General features: G+C 44.9%; 1 protein-coding gene across 1 annotated transcript in view; it reads left to right on the top strand.

Annotated features, from left to right (window-relative positions):
• Window positions 1-22,566, top strand: part of arhgap5 (Rho GTPase activating protein 5) — a 120,979-nt gene that overhangs the window by 84,183 nt on the left and 14,230 nt on the right. The window contains 2 exon segments of the mRNA XM_086003393.1: window positions 8,598-8,729; window positions 20,364-20,469. Coding sequence (XP_085859519.1) covers window positions 8,598-8,729; window positions 20,364-20,469 — 238 coding nt within the window.

Genomic DNA, 22,566 nt, shown 5'->3' with positions numbered 1-22,566 from the left:
GGGGGGGATACAAGGCACAATTTTGAAATTTGCAGATGACACGGAACTTGGAAGTGTAGTAAACAATGAAGAAAATAGTAATAGACTTCAAGACGACACAGCCAAGCTGGTAGAATGCGCAAACTCATGGTAGATTAAATTTAAAGCAGTAAAGTGTGAGGTGATACATTTTGGTAGGATGAATGAGGAAAGACCATACATACTAAATGGTGCAAGACGAGCGAGACCAGGGGGTGTTTGTGCACAAATAGTTGAATGTCGCAGGACAGGTTAGCAAAGCAGTTAATAAAGCATATGGGATCCTGGGCTTTATAAATAAAGGCAGAGTACAAAAGCCAGGAAGTTATGCTAAACCGATATAAAACTGTTGTGTCCAATTCTGGGCACTGCACTTTAAGTACGTGAAGGCTTTGGAGAGGGTACAGAAGAGGTTTACTAGAATGGTTCCAGGGATGAGGATTTACAGTTACGTGGATAGACTGGAGAAGCTGGGGTTGTTCTCCTTAAAGCAGAGAAGGCGAAGAGGCAATAGAGCTGTTTAAAATCATGAAGGATTTAGATAGAGTAAATAAAGATACTGTTTCCAATGGCTGAAGGGTCGATAATGAGAGGGTACGGATTTAAGGTGATTAGCAAAAAGAACCAAAGGCGACATCAGGATAAACCTTTTTACGCAATAAGTGGTTAGGATTTGGAATGCACTGCCTGATCGGGTGGTGGATACAGATTCAATAGTAGCTTTCAAAGGGGAATTGGATAAATACTTGAAGGAGAAAAAAATTGCAGGGATATGGGAAAAGAACAGGGGAGTGGGACTAACTAGATTGCACTTAGAAAGAACTAGTGCAGACTCGATGGGCCGAATTGCCGCCTCCTGTGCTGTACGATTCTATGTTTCTATGAAAATGCAATTTTAAGCAGGATTTAAACAGTTCAGACAAAAATGTGCATAATTTCTGCTGTCTGTTGTAGGAATGGTCTAATTCCTATCAAGAGACTGAGGTCGACTCAGGCGATCAATCAAAAGAAGTTTAATGTAAAACTAACTGAGTTTAACAGACAAATGCAAGAGAACTACGGATACAGGTCTTTACAGTTCGAAGGCTCCACGAGGACTGCCTGGGCGGTCCCGTGGATGGCGTCATGACGTCATCACGTTTTTCCCGCCGTTGGAGGATCACATGATTAATGGCATGACGTCATCGCTTTTGCCCGCGCTCTTAAAGGGACCGTGCTCTGTACATGCAAACAGTATATTACAAAGATACAGGTTCAGGCTGTAGCTAACAGATTGTTAAAGGGAATTATGTACAATTGTTCAGAGTCCCTTAGTGGCTCTGCCACACTGTCATGTTTTCAACCATTTTCATGTTGATCTGAAAGCAGATACAGAACAAACCAAGAAAATTTTAAAAAATGTTTAGGTTTGATGTAATGAAAAGCTTTTAAGTATGTGAATTACCAAATTTCTAATTCTAAAACCTTACTTAAAAGATCAAAAATAGACTGTCTTAAGATAAAAATGTACATTTTATTATAGATGAAAAAGCACTTGTTTGGTTGTTTAGCATTGTATAATCCAACCTATGCTGTTGGATAGTATGTTAATTGGACCAGGCTGCACTGTAAACAGGAGAGTTGATATCCAAGTATTTATGATGAGCTCTGATTAGATTACTCTTAAATTCAGCTGTGAAATTATTTCAGGAACCTTTGTGCTTAAATACCTGATATTACTATGGAGCTTGTAAGAACTTAATGGGGCAGATTTTCACCTTCACTGCACGGGTGGTAATCTTCCAGTTTGGATTGCCCGTCCTTTATAGAACTTGCCTGATTTTTATTCGATTCAATGGTTCTATCAAGGGCAGACCATCTGACCTGCCAGATTACCTCCCAGGTGGTGAAGATGAAAATTCTGTCCCAATGGGTCAGTTGTACACCATTTTTGTGCCTTGTTGCATGTAACCGGTTGAGGTGATACACATTTTGAATTGCCTCAGTTACAGCAGCCAGTACATAAGATGTAACAAAAACAATATCTGTTAGAAACAACTAAACTGGTCACATTCAGGGGCATGACTTGTTTGTTACACCTGATTGTAAACTGTAGAATAGTTAATTAAAGCAAGGCTACAATTTCGCCATCGCTTTTCTGCCCCGCAACCGATTCTGCACACGCCCTGGATCTTCATTCCCGCAGAAATACCTCCAGCGCGTCCTCCCAAACCCTATCCTACAAATAGTTTCTGGACTCACTTGCCCGCCACACCTGTCTCCGAACCTGGACAACAGTTCATCGATGCTCCATGCCGACTCCACCCTACCCAAGTCATCTTTATCCCACCATGGGACCTCTGACTTGAACTCTGGACTCCCTCCTATTGCCTCCTCTCTATTCCCCGTTTACTACCAGGATGTATCCTAATCTTGAACGATAGCAAAATACTGCAGATGTTGGAAATCCGAAATAACAACAGAAAATGCTGGAAAAACTCAGCAGGTCAGACAACATCCGTGGAGAGAAATTTGAGTTGACGTTTTGGGTCGAACCCTTCAAAACTAGAAAGAAAAGAAAATAGATCGAAGGCAGGGCTGCGATCGGACAAAAGAAGTGAAAGAAACAAAAGAAGTAAAAGAGCTAGCCGAGATGGTAATAGGCGCTGAGATTAGGTGTAAAGTGTACTGGCAGGGCAAGAGATAGCTGCCAGGTGTGAGAGAGAAACAAAAGGAAAGAGGGGGGGGGGGGGGGGGGGGGGGAGGGGGGAGGAAAGGAGTGGAAAAATTACAAGAAAAAATGTGTAATAGGGGCCGAGGTTATGATCTGAAATTGTTGAACTCGATATTGAGTCCGGAAGGCTGCAGAGTGCCTAATCGGAAGATGAGGTGCTGTTCCTCGAGTTTACGTTGAGCTTCCGTGGAACAATACAAGAGGCCAAGGACGGTGAGGTCCGAGTGGGAATGGAGCGGTGAATTAAAATGACAGGCGACCGGAAGCTCGGGGTCACCCTTACGGACTGAACGGAGGTGTTCCGCAAAGCGGTCACCCAATCTGCGTTTGGTCTCCCCAATGTAGAGGAGACCGCATCGTGAGCAGCGAATACAGTATACTAGATTGCGAGAAGTACAAAACTATAACTATGTAACCTGTGTTCATTTGTGTGCGTGTTTTGGACCCGAGCCCATCACTTCTATTTCCACTTTTTTTCTTCTTTTTTTCCCCCCTTCGTTTCTCTTTACCTCTCCTAGATCCCTCTCTCCTGTCGTCATGCCTCTTTTAATTTCTCCCCTCTTGGGTACTCTGTCCTTCCAACCCTTCAGCACTCCTCGACCTTCCTACTCTCCTGCCACCATCCCAGGCTTGACTCCCTCTTAGATACGCCTACAGCTTCGATCTGTTCCTCTTTTGGCATCCTCCGAAGGGCCCATTGAGGCACTCGTCGCTGCCTCCCTACGAGCAGCAAGCCCAACTGCCCCATCCTACTCTCTTGGCAACCTTCCCACACAGTGCACCCACTAGTGGCTAATCTTTCCTACCTCCTTCCTGTCCCACTCACCCCTCCCAATGCTGACCCTTGGACTCTGCTACTGGATCATCTATCACCGCTTCTCCCTCCAGAAAGTCTGTTCACTTGTGAGCAAGGCCCTTGCCTTCCATGAACTTATTATGGACGATTGCATCGACATTATGGCCAGGAAACCTGGCTGAGGAGTGATGCCACCCTTCCCCTAAATGAAGCCTCCCCGCCTGGCTATACTTTCCACCACTTGCCCCGTCCAGACCGTTGCAGTGGCGGTGTAGCTCTTACCACCACATCACACCTTGGTCTGTCCCCCTACTCCTCTGGCACCTTCTCATCCTTTGAGCATTTCACCTTGTTCTACCCCCCTCGCCTCTCATTTAAATTCCTCGTTCTTTACTGCCCAACCAAGTACTATGAGAAGTTTCTCATCGAGGTATCTCCACTACTTTCCTCCCTCAGCCTTTGCACCGAGCGACTTCTCATCCTCGGTTATTTCAGTCTCCATTTCAACTCCTCATGCTCTCCTCTGAGTTCACTGCCCCCTTATCCTCCCTTAATCTCTCCCTCCATATAAACTCACCAACCCATATTCGCGGCCACCTCCTTGACCTTGCTATCTCACATGACCTCGCTACTCCCATCGTGTCAGTCACAGATAAGGGCATCTCTGATTACTTCCTTACATCACTCTCCACCCCCTTCCCACCCAACTTTCCCCTGGAAAAAACTCTCCCAATTGACTTACAACTGCTGCTGTCTAGCCTTTGGCCCTCCATTCACCACAACATTTTTGCAACTACCGATCTGCTCAACCACACTCTCACCTCCACCTTTGCCCTAGTTCTCATTAAAACCTTTACTTTCTCTCTCTCACCCTGGCCGTTCCTCCTTGTCCGGCCCTCATCTTTGCTCCCTTAAGTCCAAGGGATGCAGAATTGAACATATATGGTAGACAACTGGTTTAGCCATTCTGGCTAGACCATATAAAGCACTATTGGATCCTGAAAGAAAGACTTGCATTTATATAGCTCCTTTCGTGACCTCAGGACCTCCCAATGTGCTTTCCAGCCAGTGAAGTACTTTTGAAGTGTAGTCACTGTTATAATGTAGGAAACTGGGTAACCAATTGCGCACAGCAAGTTCCCACAAACAACAATGTGATAATGACCAGATAATCTGTTTTGTAATGTTGATTGAGGGATAAGTATTGGCTAGGACACCACAGATAATTTGCATTGGAGGCAGTTCAGTGACTATTCATTAGGTTAACTCCAGAGATGAGGGGTTTGACTTATGAGGAAAGGTTGAGCTGGCTGGGCCTATACTCATTGGAATTTAGAAGAATAAGAGGTGATCTTATTGAAACATATAAGATACTGAGGGGACTCGACAAGGTAGATACAGGGAGGATGTTTCCCCTTGTGGGGAAATCTAGAACTTGGGGGCATAGTTTCAGAATAAAGGGTCGCCCTTTTAGAGACGAGGAGGAATTTCTTCTCTGAGGGTCGTAAATCTGTGGAATTCTCTGCCCCAGAGAGCTGTGGAGGCTGGGTCATTAGATACATTTAAGGTGGAGATAGATACATTTTTGCAAGATAAGGGAGTGAAGGGTTATGGGGAACGGGCGGGGAAGTGGCTTTGAACCCAAGATCAGCCATGATCTTATTGAATGGCGGAGCAGGCTCGAGGGGCCAAGTGGCCTATTCCTGCTCCTATTTCTTATGTTCTTAACTCCCCTGCTCTTCTTCAAAAATGTGTATGAGATCTTTTATGTCCAACTGAGAGAGCAGAAGAGGCTTCGGTTTAACGTCACATCCAAAAGACGGCCCTCCGACAGTGCGGTGCTCCCTCAATACTGCACTGACGTGTCAGCCTAGATTTTTGTGCTCAAATCTCTGGAGTGGGACTTGAACTCACAACCTTCTGACTGAGGCGAGAGTACAACCAACTGAGCCACGGCGGACTCCGTCTGCCCTGCTCTCGTCTGCCAAAACTGCTCGGTATTCCAGGATGATTCTAGAATGCAAAGATAACCCCTGGCTGCTTTTTCCTTCTGCCAACCGTCATCTTAAACCCCTCTCCCCTGTCTCCTCCATCCTCACCTCCAACAACAAGTGTGAGGAGCTCATGGACTTCTTTGTCAGTAAGATTGAGCCCATCCATTCAGTTGCCTCTGCTGCTTCCCTCCTTTCCCCTAGCCCACTGGGTCAAACTTCCTCTAAGGTTCCACCCTTGACCTAGCCCTGAATTTGCATCTTTCTCTAGTTTCTCTCCCATCTCCCCTCATTACCTCTCCAAACTCATCTTGTCCATGAGACTCACCTCCTGCTCCCTCGACTCTTTTTGCACTAAACTACTGACCACCCAACTTCCCCTCCTGGTCCCCATGTTAGCTGATATTGTTCACGGTTCTCTCTCCTCGGGTATTGTCCCCGTCTCCTTCAAATCTGCCGTCACCCCTCTCCTTAAAAAAACAACCCTTAACCCCTCCGTCCTTGCAAACAACCGCCCCATCTCCAACCTCTCTTTCCTCTCAAGTCCTTGAATGTGCTGTTGCCTCCTAAATCTGTGCCCAGCTTTCCCGGAACTCCATGTTTAAATCCTTCCAATCAGGTTTCTACCCCTGCCACAGTACCAAAATGGCTTTTATCAAAGTCACAAATGACATCCTATGTGACTGATGGTGATAAACTATCCCTCCTCATCCTTCTCAACCTGTCTGCAGCCTTTGACACGGTTGACACACCATCCTCCTCCAATGCCTCTTCACTGTCGTCCAGCTTGGTGGGACTGCACTCGCCTGGTTCCATTCTTAACTAACCAATCGTAGCCAGAGAATCACCTGCAATGGCTTCTGTTCCTGCTCCCGCACCGTTACTTCTCATGTCCACCAAGTATCTGTCCTTGGCCCCCTCCTATTTCTCATCTACAAGCTACCCCTTGATGACATCAACCGAAACACAGCGTCCGTTTCCAAGTGTATGCTGACAACACCCAGCTTTACCTCGCCACCACCTCTTTCGACCCCTCCACTGTCCTAAACTGTTTAACTGCTTGCCCAACATCCAGTACTGGATAAGCAGAAATTTACTTCAACTGAATATTGGGAAGACCGAAGCCATTGTCTTCAGTCACTGCCACAAACCCCGCTCCCCAGTCACCGACTCCATCCCTCTCCCTGACAACTGTCAGAGGCTGAACCAAACTGTTCGCAGACTTGGTGTCATATATGACCCCGAGGTGAGCTTCCGACCACATCCGTGCCATTTGCCTGTTTCCAACTCCGCAACTTCGCCCAACTCCACCTCTGCCTCAGCTCATCTGCTGAAACCCTCATCCATGCCTTTGTTACTGCTAGACTTAACTATTCTAACACAATCCTGGCTGGCTTTCCACCTTCCACCCTCCGTAAACTTGAGGTTATCCAAAACTCTGCTGCCCGTGTCCTAACTTGCACCAAGTCCTGTTCACCCATCACCCCTGCGCTCGCTTACCTACATTGGCTGCCGGTTAAGCAACACCTCGATTTTAAAATTTTCATCCTTGTTTTCAAATCCCTCCATGGCATTGCCCCTCCCTAACTCTAATCTCCTCCAGCACTACAACTCTTAGAGATCGCTCCACCATTGGCGGCTGTGCCTTCAGCTGCCAAGGCCCTAAGCTTCGGAATTTCCTCCCTAAACCTCTCCGCCCACTACCTCTTCCTCGAAGGCGCTCCTTAAAACCTACCTCATCTGCCCTAATATCTCATGTGGTTCTGTGTCAAATTTTGTTTGATAACACTCCTGTGAAGCGCCTTGGGATGTTTTACTACGTTAAAGACGTTCTATAAATACAAGTTGTTTTTGTTTTCCAACCTGAGGGGCAGACTTGTGGTGTAAGTGATGACTCCAATGGGATTTTGGGACATTGTCTCATTTGAATGGACACAGTTGGACCACTAAGAGCAGGAAAGTTCTCCTGGTGTCTTGGCTAAGATTCATGGTTGCCAGACCTTCTGCCTCCCATTTCAATTCGGGCCACCACTCAGTTTTACCTGACATGGCTACTCTTTGATGGTTTCCAAAAGGATCTTAATACAAGTGTTTCATTTTCAAGAGAAAAATTACACACAACAGAGGTGGTAGGCTGGCAAAGTGTGTCAATTTGCAACTGCAAATTTGCATTTGGATCCTGTCACTTTTTTGTGGGAGGAACTTTATCTTCAGAAAAATCAGTATAAATGAAAACTAGCAAAAATCTAAATTTTGCTTTTCCTGATTCCTCTAAATTTATAGCATTCATAGTAACAAATGAGATCTGACTCATTTCGTTTTTTTGGGCTTGCTTCCAGTTAGACATTATTAACAGGGTATTAGAAATGCAGAGATTTTGGGTCCTAAACATCAATATCGGAAGAAATCTGTAACTATAGAATGTCTGTGTTTACAGACTTTGATGCAGAATTCAGTGTCCTAGGTTTTCTAGTAAGAAAAACTCTCATCTGATTCAGATTTACAGTTTTTAGTTATGTTCATAGCCATGCTAGTTAAACCGGCCACCTGGTGATTTTATTGGCCAGTGGGTGATGCTAAATATTTTTGAATAAAGAAAGTGTCTTTCTTTAGACTGCTTATTAAATAATAAATAAAAGCTTTCATGTGCTTTTTGTTCTTCAAAACTTGTGATATATGGGTTGTTGAAAAAATATAATTGGGTGTGAGAACATTACAACATTATAGTTTGCCTTTCTTTCTGCCCTCTACCTTAATTAGAGTTTATCAACATTTTCTGCATATTTTGTTCAAACTTGCTTATAGATCATGTTGCTTACACCTTCCTTAAATGTTGGTTTCTCAGGAAAAAATGAGACAAAAACTTTTTGTTTGCCAAAGGCCGATTCATTTAAGAACTTTTGTTATAATTTAGATTTTGAATGTGCAGTAAAACTATATAACGATTTGGTTTATTTATTTATTGCACTATTGAGAGAAACTTTACGCATTGTTGTTTGCATTTATTTCCCGCATGTAAGGCACCTTTGTATAATGACAGCAGTCACTTTTATTTATGTTGCTTCATTCTATCTTTTAGATCACAACATTGATCTTGTGGCAATGGATGTGACTGTCAATGCAGTGGCAGGAGCTCTGAAGGCTTTCTTTTCTGATCTGCCTGAACCTCTTATTCCTTACAATCTACATTCAGAGCTGTTGGAAGCAGCTAGTAAGTAACATGAGTTTTGATTATTCTTTTAAGTATATGCTGCTGACTTCTTAAGGAAATTATCAGCTGTTGGTTACTGGGAAATTCCACATTCAGCATTCATTATGTTATTCATGATATTTTTAACAATGAAGATGCATTTTATATTGAATAAAGTGCACTCAAAGCTTATTTTGTACCATTGAATGATCATTGGTATTACCAAATATTGATGTTGGGTATCTGTTCAATTCATCTGTTCATTTTTTCCCCCTTCATTATAGCGTGCCTGCTATCTGTAGGCCCAGATGGCATCTCCCGTTAGTATTTTGTAATGACTAACTGAGGAGATATGAGAGTTGACTACCCTCTGATTTTTTTTTTTCTTCCCCTTCCTGTGCGGGAAGAGCTTACTGAGATTGGATTGTTTGCTTCCCTCCTTCACCACTGTGAATGTTTTAATAATGTGGACCAAGTGAGGATCTCAACTTGTCACGGTAGTATAAGAATGTTAGAGAATATGCTATCCAGAAAAGTAAACCAATTTCTAATCCACAGGTATGATAGAAATTCTTTTTGTATAGAGCACCAAGCTTTTCTAATTTTGTGCTCTAAATAGGATCAATTTTAGCATGGTAATTCAGTATATTAGCCTTAATATCAGCTTTAACATTAATGTAAATTGTGATTAAAATTTAGCCCTTTCTATTTATAATGCATTTTTTAAACTTCTTATGTTGGACCCACTTTGTGGTGGGAATGGATGGGGGGAGCGGGTGGAAGAGAAATTGAGGACAGGGGATAAGGACAAGGAATTAGAAACTTCTGTTTTTATTTCAATTCACTCAAAGACTGATATCTTAAAGAATTCAACTGACAGTTTTGGATTAGCTGCTTTGTTAATATTTAATAGGCTTGAATTTGGACATATTTGAAATATATCTGTTCTGGAGTTGAAACATCTGAAGAAGTGGAAGTAAATAACTTCATATGAGGAAGAGTTATGGAAACATTTACTACTGTGATTTTCACCACTGAGTCTGTGGTGGGATGGAAATAAATAAGGGAGTCAAGAAATCATGAACTGTGGATAGTACAATAGATATAGTCTGATATTGAAATTATCAAAAAATAGGGTACAAAGGAAGCGGCTCTTGTAGCCGTCAACCCATTTTGAAGATGGATCAACGAGTGTGGTTTGTTGTATAACTAATATTAAAGTTGCAGTAATTGAAAAGCAGAGAAGTTGAGCTAAACTTGTATGTATAGAATCTTGGTTAGACCACACTTAGAGTAGTGTGCAGTGCACATGTTCTGGTCTACATATTGTGAAAAAGATAGAGGCACTGAAGGTTTAAAAATAATTTTACAAGGATGATAGCAGAACTGAGAGGTTATACCTGTCAGTGAAGATTGAACAGGCTGGGGATCTTTTCTTGAAGAAATTTGAGGGATGACCTGATCGAGCTCTTGAAGATTATGAGAGGGTTTGATGGGGTAGAAGTAGAGAAGATGTTTCCACTTGTGGGGGTGTCCAAAACTAGGAGCCCTAAATATAAGATAGTCACTAATAAATCCAATGAGGAATTCAGGAGAAACTTCTTTACCCAAAGAGTGGTTAGAATGTGGAACTCGCTACTACAAGGAATAGTTGAGGCGAATAGCATAGATGCATTTAAGGGGAAGTTAGATAAATGCATGAGTGAGAAAGGAATCGAAGGTTATTCTGATATGGTTAGATGAAGAAGGGTGGGAGAAGTCTCATGTGGAGCATAAACACCAGCATGGACCAGTTGTGCTGTACATTCTATGTATAGTCAGACTTATGTTTTTTTAAAAAGCAAATTAATTTTTGTTTACTGTTTTAATCCATTTTCTGAATGAAAATGAGCATTGCTGCATTTTTCAATAATCAAATTTATAAGCACATTAGTTTTGGTCTTCACAGAAGTTAGGTTTGCATCTTGTGCAAGAGTATACATCTGTTTCTCTCTCCACAGATGATGCCTGACCTGTTGAGTATTTCCAACATTTTCTGTTTTTATTACAGTATACATCTACTGTTTGACTCCTTGCTCAGCTTGGCTTTGGACAAGTGTGAAAATAAACATTTGTAAATTTATTCTTCCATTATGCTCAAGTGGCTTGCAATTCTAGCCATCCATGCCCTCCTGTGCTTCACAGACACAAGAAAAATATATATTAAAGCTATTTCTGACTTTAGGGGAATGTGCTTGATAATGTAGATGTTAATGTCTAAGAATGTAGTCGTTATCTACAGAAATTGTGAAATTTAAAGATTTTCATGTAATTTAAACACAGGAGAATGTAGATGAAGTGCAAGCAAATGGAGAACATAAAAGGTGGTATTTTGGTTACACTCTGAATTTTGAGTCAAATGAATGAGATTCATCTGTCCTAGTTAGTCAGGGGCATCAGCTCTTGAGAGACATTGTCTTGAGACAGAAGGATGGGAGCAATTTCATACTTCTTTAAAAAAAGCAAAATACATACTTTCCTGTGCCTTCTTGCCACAATATGTAAAGTATCTGCGCTGGAGTATACAATAGAAGAGTTAGATGTACAAAAGGAGTTACCAATATCAAATAACCCCCTCTTATCTCCTGTCGGGGCCCAAAACAATTGCAAACACTTGTGCATTTAACCTTGTTTAGCAGATTAGTGGATCATTGCTCCTTAAGATGTTGCAGAGGACATGTTCCAGGATGTTTTCTCAACCTTTGTGAAGCTGTGGTTTCTTTAAAAAGTGAAGTCTCTACCAGATGTCCCAAGAGCTATAATTCATTGGGTAATTTTTTTTGGCATCTCCAGGAATCATTTCCCTTCTAATGATTCCAGGAAAAGACATCCTTGCTGGAGCAGAATTGGATCAGTGAAGAGGTAGCTTTGTGCCTTGGACATAACAGCAGTGACTATCTTTTTATAGTACCAGATGTGCGCATCTTTTTTATAATATCACTTCAAACCCATTTACATGCCCAAGCGCATATCAATTCTTTATGACCATAGACCCAGCCTCTGTTCTGGATACAATAATAAAATGTTTTGCAGGATTTGATTTTATAGCCACCATTTATATCCTTCATTTTCTTTACAAACACTTCAATTTCTAGTGCCAGTTTGGCATAAAAATAAAACAAAAAAGGTGACTCAACCGTGGCTAACAAGGGAAATTAGGGATAGCATAAGATCCAAGGAGAGGACATCTAAATTGGCCAGAAAAAGCAGTAAACCTGAGGATTGGGAGCAGTTTAGGATTCAACAAAGGAAGACAAAGGGATTAATTAAGAGGGGGAAAATAGAGTATGAGAGTAAGCTTGCAGGGAACATTAAAAACTGACTGTAAAAGCTTTGATAGATATGTGAAGAGAAAAAGATTGGTGAAGTCAAGCATAGGTCCCTTGCAGTCAGAATCAGGGGATGTGGTGTAGTTGGACTTTCAAAAGGCTTTCGATCAGGTCCCGCACAAGAAATTAGCGTGTAAAGTTAAGGCACATGGGATTGGGGGCAAGGTATTGACTTGGATAGAGAACTGGTTGGTAGATAGAAAGCAAAGAGTTGGAATAAACGGGTCTTTTTCCGAGTGGCAGGCAGTGACTAGTGGGGTACCGCAGGGATCAGTCCTTGGACCCCAGCTATTCACAATATATATTAATGACCTAGACAAGGGAACTAGATGTAATATCTCCAAGTTTGCAGACGACACAAAGCTGGGTGGGCATGTGTCCTGTGAGGAGGATGCTGAGAAACTCCAGGATGATTTGGACAGGTTGGGTGATTGGGCAGAAGCATGGCAGATGCAGTATAATGTGGATAAATGCAAGGTTATCCACTTTGGTGGCAAAAACAGGAAGGCAGATTATTATCTGAATGGCAATAGATTGGGAGAAGGGGAAGTGCAACGAGACCTGGGTGTCCTTGTGCACCAGTCGCTGAAGGTAAGCATGCAGGTGCAGCAGGCGGTTAAGAAGGCAAATGATATGTTGGCCTTCGTAGCGAGAGGATTCGAGTACAGAAGCAAGGATGTCATGCTGCAGTTGTACAGGGCCTTGGTGAGACCACACCTCGAGTATTGTGTGCAGTTTTGGTCGCCTTATCTGAGGAAGGATGTTCTTGCCATGGAGGGAGTTCAGCGAAGATTCACCAGGCTGATACCTGGGATGGCAGGAATGACTTATGAGGAGAGATTGGGTAGATTGAGCTTATACTCACTGGAGTTTAGAAGAATGAGAGGGGATCTCATTGAAACTTATAAAATTCTGACAGGACTGTACAGACTAGATGCAGGGAGGATGTTCCCGATGGTCGGGGAGTCAAGAACCAGGGGTCACAGTCTAAGGATAAGGGGTAAGCCATTTAGGACAGAAATGAGGAGGAATTTCTTCACCCAGAGTGGTGAACCTGTGGAATTCTCTACCACAAAAGGCAGCAGAGGCCAATTCATTAAATATATTCAAGAAGGAGTTGGATATATTTCTTAAGGCTAAAGGGATCAAGGGATATGGGGAGAAAGCAGGGACAGGGTACTGAATTTGGATGATCAGCCATGATCTCATTGAATGGCGGAGCAGGCTCGAGGGGCCAAATGGCCAACTCCTGCTCCTATCTTCTATGTTTCTAGATTGGGGGCAGCATGATCAGGACAATTGGACCCAAGCCAGATGGTAAATTATTAGAAAGGCAAAGTGCTGCAGATTCTGGAAATCTGAAATATATACAGAAAATGCTGGAAATACTTAGCAGGCCAGGCAGCATCTGTGACGAGAGAAACATTTCAGGCCGGTGACCTTTTATCCTAGTCAATTCTGACATAAAATGACTGATCTCCTATTTCAGGAATGGGTTATCTGAAGTTGAATCTCTTTGGAGCAAATTTGGGATTGTGCTGTGATCAATCAGTAGAAATTACTTACAAAAATTGTAACAGATTTAAAATAATATTAATAGACTTACGCTGGAGTCATAAGTCATAAGATGTCAGAGTGCCATGACTTAAGCATTGTGTCCCAGTTGCACATGCAGAGGCAAGGCTTTATACATTGGGAGGGTAGGTTTGACACCTGTAATATTATGAACTGCTCCCTGATGATGTGCAGAAAAGAGGAGTGTGCAGAAAAGATTTAGAAGAATGGTTCCAGGGATGAGGGACTTCAAGACTGGAGAAGCTGGGGTGTTCTCCTTGGAGCAGAGAAGGGTGAGAGGAGATTTGATAGAGGTGTTCAAAATCATGGGTCTAGATAGAGTAGATAGAGAGAAACTGTTCCCATTGGCGGAAGGGTCGAGAACCAGAGGACACAGATTTAAGGGTAGATTGGCAGAAGAACCAAAGGCGACATGAGGAAAAGCTTTTTTACACAGCAAGTGGTTAGGATCTGGAATGCACTGCCTGAGAAGATGGTGGAGGCAGATTCAGTTGTGGCTTTCAAAAGGGAATTGGATAAGTACCTGAAGGAAAAATGTGCCGGGCCACGGGGAAAGGGCGGGGGAGTGAGACTAACTGAAGTGCTCTTGCAGAGAGCTGGGACGGGCCAAGCCGAATAGCCGCCTTCTGTGCTGTAACCATTCTATGTGGCTATTGTGGTAAACCACTTTTGTCGTTCACTATCGTTACACTATAGTTATCACTGTTATATCGTTACTCTATGGTTATCACTGTTCACACTGTTGTATCACTATACGAGGTCGCCTCTTGTCACGCTGTTATACCTGGGCTGACCACTGCTGACTCCGCCCATGGCTCCACCTACCTGCCCAGGTATAAAGGTGGTCGACTGGCTGGTATTCCTCCTTGTTGGATCCGATCACCCACGAGGGAGGGCTCTGTTATTTAGCCAATAAAAACCTATAGTTACTTTCTTAACTCGTCGCTTTTCATTGGATGAATTGATAGGTATATCAATTTTACTGGCTAAATTTTAAAATGTCGTTCCCTGAGCAGCAAAGCGAGCAGCAAAACGACCAGCCAGACGCCGAGCTACAACAGCCACAGCAGCCAGCTTGGCTGCGAGCCCTCAGACCACCGTACCTGGATCTAAACCCACTGGCTACAAACTCAGCCCTCGACTTCGAACACTGGCTGAGCTGTTTCGAGTCCTACCTGGGAGAATCCGGCGTGCCTCAGAGATCCAAGCTAAGAGTTCTGACCGCCCAAGTGAGCCCTAAAGTATTCGCACTCATCCGGGACTTTAAAACATACGAGGACGCCATCAACCGGCTGAAAAGACAGTACCAGAGCCCGGTAAATTCCATGTATGCCAGACACCTCCTAAGATCCCGCCCGCAACAGCCAGGAGAGCCCGTGGATGAATTTTTACGGGTGCTACAAGCACTCGGCAGAGACTGTAACTTTAAAGCGGTAACGGCGGCAGAAAATACTGAAGACAATGTCCGCGATGCCTTCGTGAAAGGCCTGCGGTCCAACTACTCACGGCAAAGACTACTGGAAGCAAAGGACCTCGACCTGGACAAAGCTGCAGCCCTCGCTCGCTCTCTAGAAGTGGCCCATCGGGACCTCGAGGCATACTCAAGGTACTGTAACTCGCGACCCTGGGACATGGGACCGACCCCGACCGCAATACCCCCCGCAGCAACCCCCCTGGGACCGACCTCGGCGTCGGCGTCCCGGACCCGATCGAGACCGCCACCCCCGGTACCGGCTCCGACATTGGACCCCCGCGATCGGGCCGCCGGCGGCTGCTTCTGCGGCCAGGCGAAACACTCGAGGTCGCGCTGCCCTGCCAAAAACGCGACCTGCTCGACCTGCTTGAAGAAAGGCCACTTCGCAAAGGCCTGCAGAGGGGGATCGACAGAGGCCAGCAGTGCCTCATGTGAGCTGTGGGGGCGGCCATCTTCCATCAAGGCAACAGAGGCCAGCATCCCCACGTGAGTCATGGGGGTGGCCATCTTTGATCCAGGCAACCGACACCAGCCGTGCCTCATGTGAGTTACGGGGGCAGCCATCTTCTCCGCCATTTTGTCCAACCTCGTGGGAGACGCCATTTTACCCACCACGCTCGACCGCCACCGTGCCTCTAGACCCGACTACCGCCTCACCCGCAGACTACAGCAACTCGCTCAGCTATACACTAGCCTCCGTCACACTGGACCAAGCCCGCCCGCATCACCTGTCCAAGTCCATGATGGACATCAAAGTAAACGGCCATGCCACGACCTGCCTGTTCGACAGCGGAAGCACGGAGAGTTTCATCCACCCAGACACGGTGAGCCACTACTCCCTCCCTGTCCAGCCAACGCGCAACCGGATCTCGATGGCATCGAGGTCACACGCCACAGACATCAGCGGCTACTGTGTTGTGACCCTGTCGGTTAAGGGTACGGAGTATAAAAATTTTAAACTCCTCGTCCTGCCCCAGCTATGTGCTGCCGTCCTACTAGGGCTAGACTTCCAATCCCACCTCCAAAGCGTCACGCTAGCATACGGCGGACCCCTCCCCCCACACAGTCGACAACCAGCAGATTTTAAACCGCCCACCGCGTAACACCTGCGGCCTATCCACCCTCAAGGTCCCGCCACCTTCCCTGTTCGCTAACCTCACCCCCGACTGCAAACCCGTCGCTACCAAGAGCAGGCGGTACAGCGCCGGGGACAGAGCCTTCATTAGCTCGGAGGTGCAGCGTCTCCTGAAGGAGGGCATCATCGAAGGGAGCACCAGCCCCTGGCGTGCCCAGGTCATGGTCGTTAAGACCGGCAATAAAAACCGCCTGGTCATCGACTACAGCCAGACCATAAACAGGTACACCCAGCTGGACGCATACCCCCTTCCCCGCATATCTGATATGGTCAATCAGATCGCACAATACCGAGTATTCTCTACCATCGACCTTAAGTCGGCCTACCACCAACTCCCTATCCGCCCTGAGGACCGTCAGTATACTGCCTTCGAGGCGAATGGCCGCCTCTACCACTTCCTTAGGGTTCCCTTCGGCGTCACCAACGGGGTTTCGGTCTTCCAAAGGGAGATGGACCGGATGGTTGACCAGAACGGGCTGCACGCCACGTTCCCCTACCTAGATAACGTCACCATCTGCGGCCGCGACCGGCAGGACCATGGCGTTAATCTGGAGAGATTCCTCCGTACGGCCCAACGGCTGAACCTCACCTACAATAAGGAGAAATGTGTGTTTAACACCTCGCGCCTTGCCATCCTCGGCTGTGTAGTAGAGAACGGAGTCATCGGCCCCGACCCCGAAAGAATGCATCCCCTCATGGAGCTACCCCTCCCCCACTGTCCAAAGGCTCTGAAGAGAACCCTGGGGCTCTTCGCCTACTATGCCCAATGGGTGCCCAATTATGCAGACAAAGCCAGACCCCTCATGAAGTCCACATCCTTCCCCCTTACGGAGGAAGCGTGCGCAGCCTTCTCCCTCATTAAGGGAGACATTGCCAAGGCCACAATGCACGCAGTGGATGAGTCCATCCCCTTCCAAGTGGAGAGCGATGCATCCGACTTCGCCCTAGCCGCTACCCTTAACCAGGAGGGGAGACCAGTGGCCTTCTTCTCAAGGACCCTACAGGGCCCTGAGATCCGACACTCGTCGGTTGAGAAGGAGGCCCAGGCGATTGTGGAGGCGGTACGACGCTGGAGGCATTACCTGGCAGGCAAACGATTTACCCTCCTCACCGACCAGCGTTCGGTCGCTTTTATGTTTAATAACAAGCTGAGGGGCAAAATCAAGAATGACAAGATCTTGAGGTGGAGAATCGAGCTCTCCACCTATGATTGATATCTTGTACCGGCCAGGTAAGCTGAACGAACCCCCTGATGCTCTGTCACGAATTACATGCGCCAGCGCGCAAAGTGATAGACTTCAGACCCTCCACAACGACCTCTGCCACCCCGGGGTCACCAGACTTTACCACTTCATTAAGGCCCGCAACCTGCCCTACTCCATCGAGGAGGTCAGGACCATGACCAGGAACTGCCAGACCTGTGCCGAGTGCAAACCGCACTTCTTTAGGCCGGACAGAGCAAGCCTGATCAAGGCCACCCGCCCCTTCGAGCGCCTGAGCATCAACTTTAAGGGGCCCCTCCCGTCCTCTGACCGTAATGTGTACTTCCTCAACATTGTTGATGAGTACTCCAGTTTCCCTTTTGCCTTCCCCTGCCCAGACATGACCAGTGCCACGGTCATTAAATGCCTGAATGACCTCTTCGCCTTGTTCGGGTTCCCAAACTATATACATAGTGACCGGGGCTCCTCCTTCATGAGCGAGGAACTCCGTCAGTTCCTACTAGCGAGAGGTATTGCCGCAAGCAGGACCACCAGCTACAACCCCCGAGGGAACGGCCAGGTGGAAAGAGAGAACGCGACGGTATGGAAGGCCGTCCTCTTAGCCTTAAAGTCTAAGGGCCTCCCAACCTCCCGCTGGCAGGAAGTCCTCCCGGCAGCGCTGCATTCCATCCGGTCACTACTTTGCACTGCCATTAACGCCACCCCCCATGAACGAATGTTTGTTTACCCCAGGAAGTCGACTACGGGAACCACACTACCAACCTGGCTGACCTCTCCGGGGCCCGTCCTGCTGCGAAAGCACGTGAGGGCCCATAAAACGGACCCCCTGGTCGAGAGGGTGAACCTCCTGCACGCCAACCCTCAGTACGCCTATGTGGCATACCCAGACGGGCGGGAGGACACAGTCTCCTTGCGAGACCTCGCACCCTCGGGCATTCCGGCGACACCACCTTCACCCCCCCCCCCCCCGGATTCCAGCTCAGGTAGACGGCATGCTCGGAACCCCACGAGCCCTCGCCGATCACGCAGACACCAGCATCACCACCGGAGAATGCAACACCGCCGCTGCGACGATCGGAAAGGCTTACGAGGCCTCCGGACAGACTGAAATACCAGAACTGGTAGTACACATCACCCCGCCGGACTCAAATCTAAACAAGGGGTGAATGTGGTAAACCACTTTTGTCGTTCACTATCGTTCCACTATAGTTATCACTGTTATATCGTTACTCTATGGTTATCACTGTTCACACTGTTGTATCACTATACGAGGTCGCCTCTTGTCACACTGTTATACCTGGGCTGACCACTGCTGACTCCGCCCATGGCTCCACCTACCTGCCCAGGTATAAAGGTGGTCGACTGGCTGGTATTCCTCCTTGTTGGATCCGATCACCCACGAGGGTGGGCTCTGTTATTTAGCCAATAAAAACCTATAGTTACTTTCTTAACTCGTCGCTTTTCATTGGATGAATTGATAGGTATATCAGCTATTGCAAACTGTAATAGTCGGATAGCCAGGTGGTGAAAGATAGAATACTAGAGTCTAGTCTTCAGTCGCTTACAAGCTTTTATTTACAGAGACACACATTACTTACCGTGCACCCCCAAGATAAGCTTGCCCCACTTCCCAAGCCTGCTCCCATATATAGGAACACAAAACAGACCCTAATTAATACCCACCACCTGAGTACAATTAACATCCAATTGAATACAATTAACAAACTACCTGTACTGTATTAACCTCTTAACTTTTTGAGTTGAAATTTGTTGCAGGGAAAGCTACCTTCTTTAATGCCTTCATTTCACCAAAGAAAGGTGGTGTTTTTAGATCCATTGTACTTTATCCAGCAATAGGATAGATCCCCATTCCAAATCTTGCAAAATCTCACTCTTCCATCTTTTTACCCTCCTCCGCATAGTTTGAAGTTTAAGTGTTACTTTGATTGTATGGATGCCAAGTGAGTTATCCTTCTATGTGGCTATGACCAGATATTTCTTCTGTCTTTTATGAAATGTAATTGATGGGAAAACCAATCTCAAGACAGATGGTAACTGATTAACATTACGGATTGTGCACTGTTGTCACTTAGCAAGACAACAACTTATTGGAAACTCTTCGGGGTTAATCCAATACATCTTGGTGTAAACTAGAAGGAATAATCTCAGAAAATATCTGTAAAGCTAATGCTTTGGTTGATCACTGGATTTGTTTCACCAAAATGGTCAATACATTCAAAACAAATCTAGAGTGTAGCAGATCAGTTTTGAGGTTGGCATTAAGTATCCAAAAGGTTATAATCCTGTGGTTTGTAGAGAAGAATCTTTCAAGTAGAAATTAAGTTTTATTCACTTTGTAAGGTCTTTCCTGTTCCTTAAACAAGTCATCCTCTATGTACTAGGCACCCTCCCAACTGGGCATCCTTTTCTGACCTGTAAATTGGTTGGTTCCAATTCCAGTAATGTCACCTTAATGTTTGCTTCTCTGGACAGAAAAAGAGCTGAGGATACATCTAGAGGAGTGCATTAATGGGACGTGGGAGAGGGACAATCACAGAATTGACATATCGCTAATGTCAGTGTCCTAAAGGTATATTGTCCCTGTGATTTTTTTCTCCCATTCGTGCTCAGCATGTAAATTATTTTGGTATTTGGAGAATGAGTTGTTCGAACAACAAAGACCCTACAAGGCAAGCAACTGTAGAGCTGGTTTGTTATGTTCATTTCACCTGTACAGTCATAAGTGTATGCAGTGATAGTACTGGTAAGACTTTATCTTGGAACCAGTTACTTCTAGTCAAATGGGTATTTGAAGTGTTTGTCAGAAGAAGTTGGCATTAAAGGGCAATGCAGTAAAATAGTCTTTTTTTTGTCTTGCAGGACTGACGGATAGGTCAGAAAAGCTGAATGGTTTTAAGGAATTGTTAAAGAAGTTTCCTGCTGTAAACTATGATGTTTTCAAATACATTATTACCCACTTAAACAGGTAGGTCAAAACTTCCTAAAATTGAACCTTATTGTGTATTATTAAATTACATAAGCTTGTATCTTGGCTGTTAGAACCTGCTGTTGACTTAAATGTTAAAGCTGAAGTTTGTGTCGTCTGTATTACTGATTTAAAATTTGTCTTTATCTTTGGGCGTGCATGATGAGAATTGTCACTCAGCAGTTGTAATCTGAGTATAAATTGATACCAGAAGGAATTTGTATGCTTCCACATAAAAAAAATTAATCTAGTCAGTGAAAGAAAAAAATCTTAGGGACAATGGCCTTTTTAAGATGTGGGATTTAAACCGTGAGCCCTTGGCTTTGATAAGTATGACGGGACTAGTTGGGTCCTCCAAGTAAGCATCACTCATCATTTTTCAGGAAAGAGACTCAAGCCTGGAGGAATTTGTCCTCGCAAAGATGCAGTGAATAGCTATATTTTTCAGATAGGGTCATAACTTGTGAATTTGGGTGGCTTTTCTCGCTTGGCAAGTGTTTGTTAGCAATCTCATCTTAAGACATGGCTAGTATACCATATATAACATACTGGCCTAGAAATCACTATCAATTCAATTCAATTCAAATCACTTTATTGGCATGACAAGTTACATCTTATGTTGCCAAAGCATCGGAAAACATTCATGTTTGTTCACAAAAATACAGATCTATCCATACAGTGTATAAACAGAGATATCCCTGAGTGTATAAATATACTTTCATATAATTTATATATACTCTTTTCTTATCTTTAGTGGTTGTCCCTCTGTTTATGGCAAGCTGTAACATAGTGTGCCGCTAGTGTTACGCAATTTCTCTCTTCCCCTAGTAGGTATGGGAGTTTTTGGTCGTCATTCAAATTTCTGAATTCCGGGCATATTTTTGTAAATTTTGGGTAGAAATTCTCCCTTATGCCCTGATATTTTCTACAAGCTGTGAGGAAGTGCATCTCTGTCTCCACCATTCCCTGACTGCAGTGAGAGCATATCCTGTCCTCTCTTGGTAGCCGGGTCTGCCTGTGTCTACCTTTTTCGATCGTCAGGCTATGTTCACTAAGTCTGCACATTGTCAAGATTTTTCTCAGTTTGCTGTCCTTTACCATGGTCAGGTAATCAGCTATGTTGTATTGTCTGTTTAGGGCCAAGTAGCAATTGAGTTTGCTTTGGGTTTTTGTTGTTTCTGCCCAATATGTCAGATATTTTTCCTTTTGCTTAGCGACGATTGTGTTGGGTCGAATTCTTTGTGTTACGCTGTCACTGTCCTGGGGCTGGTTATTGTTAGTAGTGTTAGTTACTTCACTGAGTCCCAGGACTAGTTGACTGAGGGTATTCTTCTTGATGGTCATCTCTTGGCATTTCAGGGCGTCGTAGTGATAGCATTGGGGGTTGCTCATTTCTAGGTGTTTCCAAAATTTGGTGGCTCTTTTTTGGATAGTGATTATTAATGGATATTGGCCTAGTTCTGCCCTGCATGCATTGTTTACTGTTTTCCTTTGAGTCCGGAGGATACTTTTACAGAATTCTGCATGTAGGATCTCAATTGGGTGTTTGTCCCATTTAGCAAATTCTTGTTGTGTTAGCGGTCCCCACACCTCACTGCCATAGAGTGCAATTGGTTCAATTACTGATTTGAAAATTTTGAGCCAAATGCTAATTGGGATTTCTATTTGGATTGATTTTTTAATGGCATAGAAAGCCCTTCTTGCTTTCTCTTTCAGTTCATTCACAGCCAGTTTGAAGTTTCCTGCAGAACTGATTTTTAAGCCCAAGTATGTGTAGTTAGTGGTTTGTTCAATTTTGGTTGTTCCTATTGTGAAATTTATTTGGGGTCCCTGATGTCTGGATCTTTGCTGGAACACAAGGACTTTGGTTTTTTGGGGATTTATTGTCAGGGCCCAAGTCTGGCAGTACGATTCCAGCAGATCCAGGTTCTGCTGTAGACCCTCCTTAGTTGGTGACAGCAGAACCAGGTCGTCTGCATAGAGGAGGAATTTAACCTTGGATTCATATAGGGTGAGGCCGGGTGCTGTAGATTGTTCAAGTAGTTTTGCCAATTCATTTATGTAAATATTAAAGAGTGTCGGTGAGATTGGCGAGCC

The sequence above is a fragment of the Somniosus microcephalus genome, chromosome 12 (genome assembly GCF_052327205.1).
Source record: "Somniosus microcephalus isolate GS21.2 chromosome 12, FLI_Smic_1.0, whole genome shotgun sequence".
Classification (NCBI taxonomy): Eukaryota; Metazoa; Chordata; class Chondrichthyes; order Squaliformes; family Somniosidae; genus Somniosus; species Somniosus microcephalus.
The sequence above is the reverse complement of the archived record's forward strand: the minus strand, read 5'-3'. Positions and strand labels throughout refer to the sequence as shown.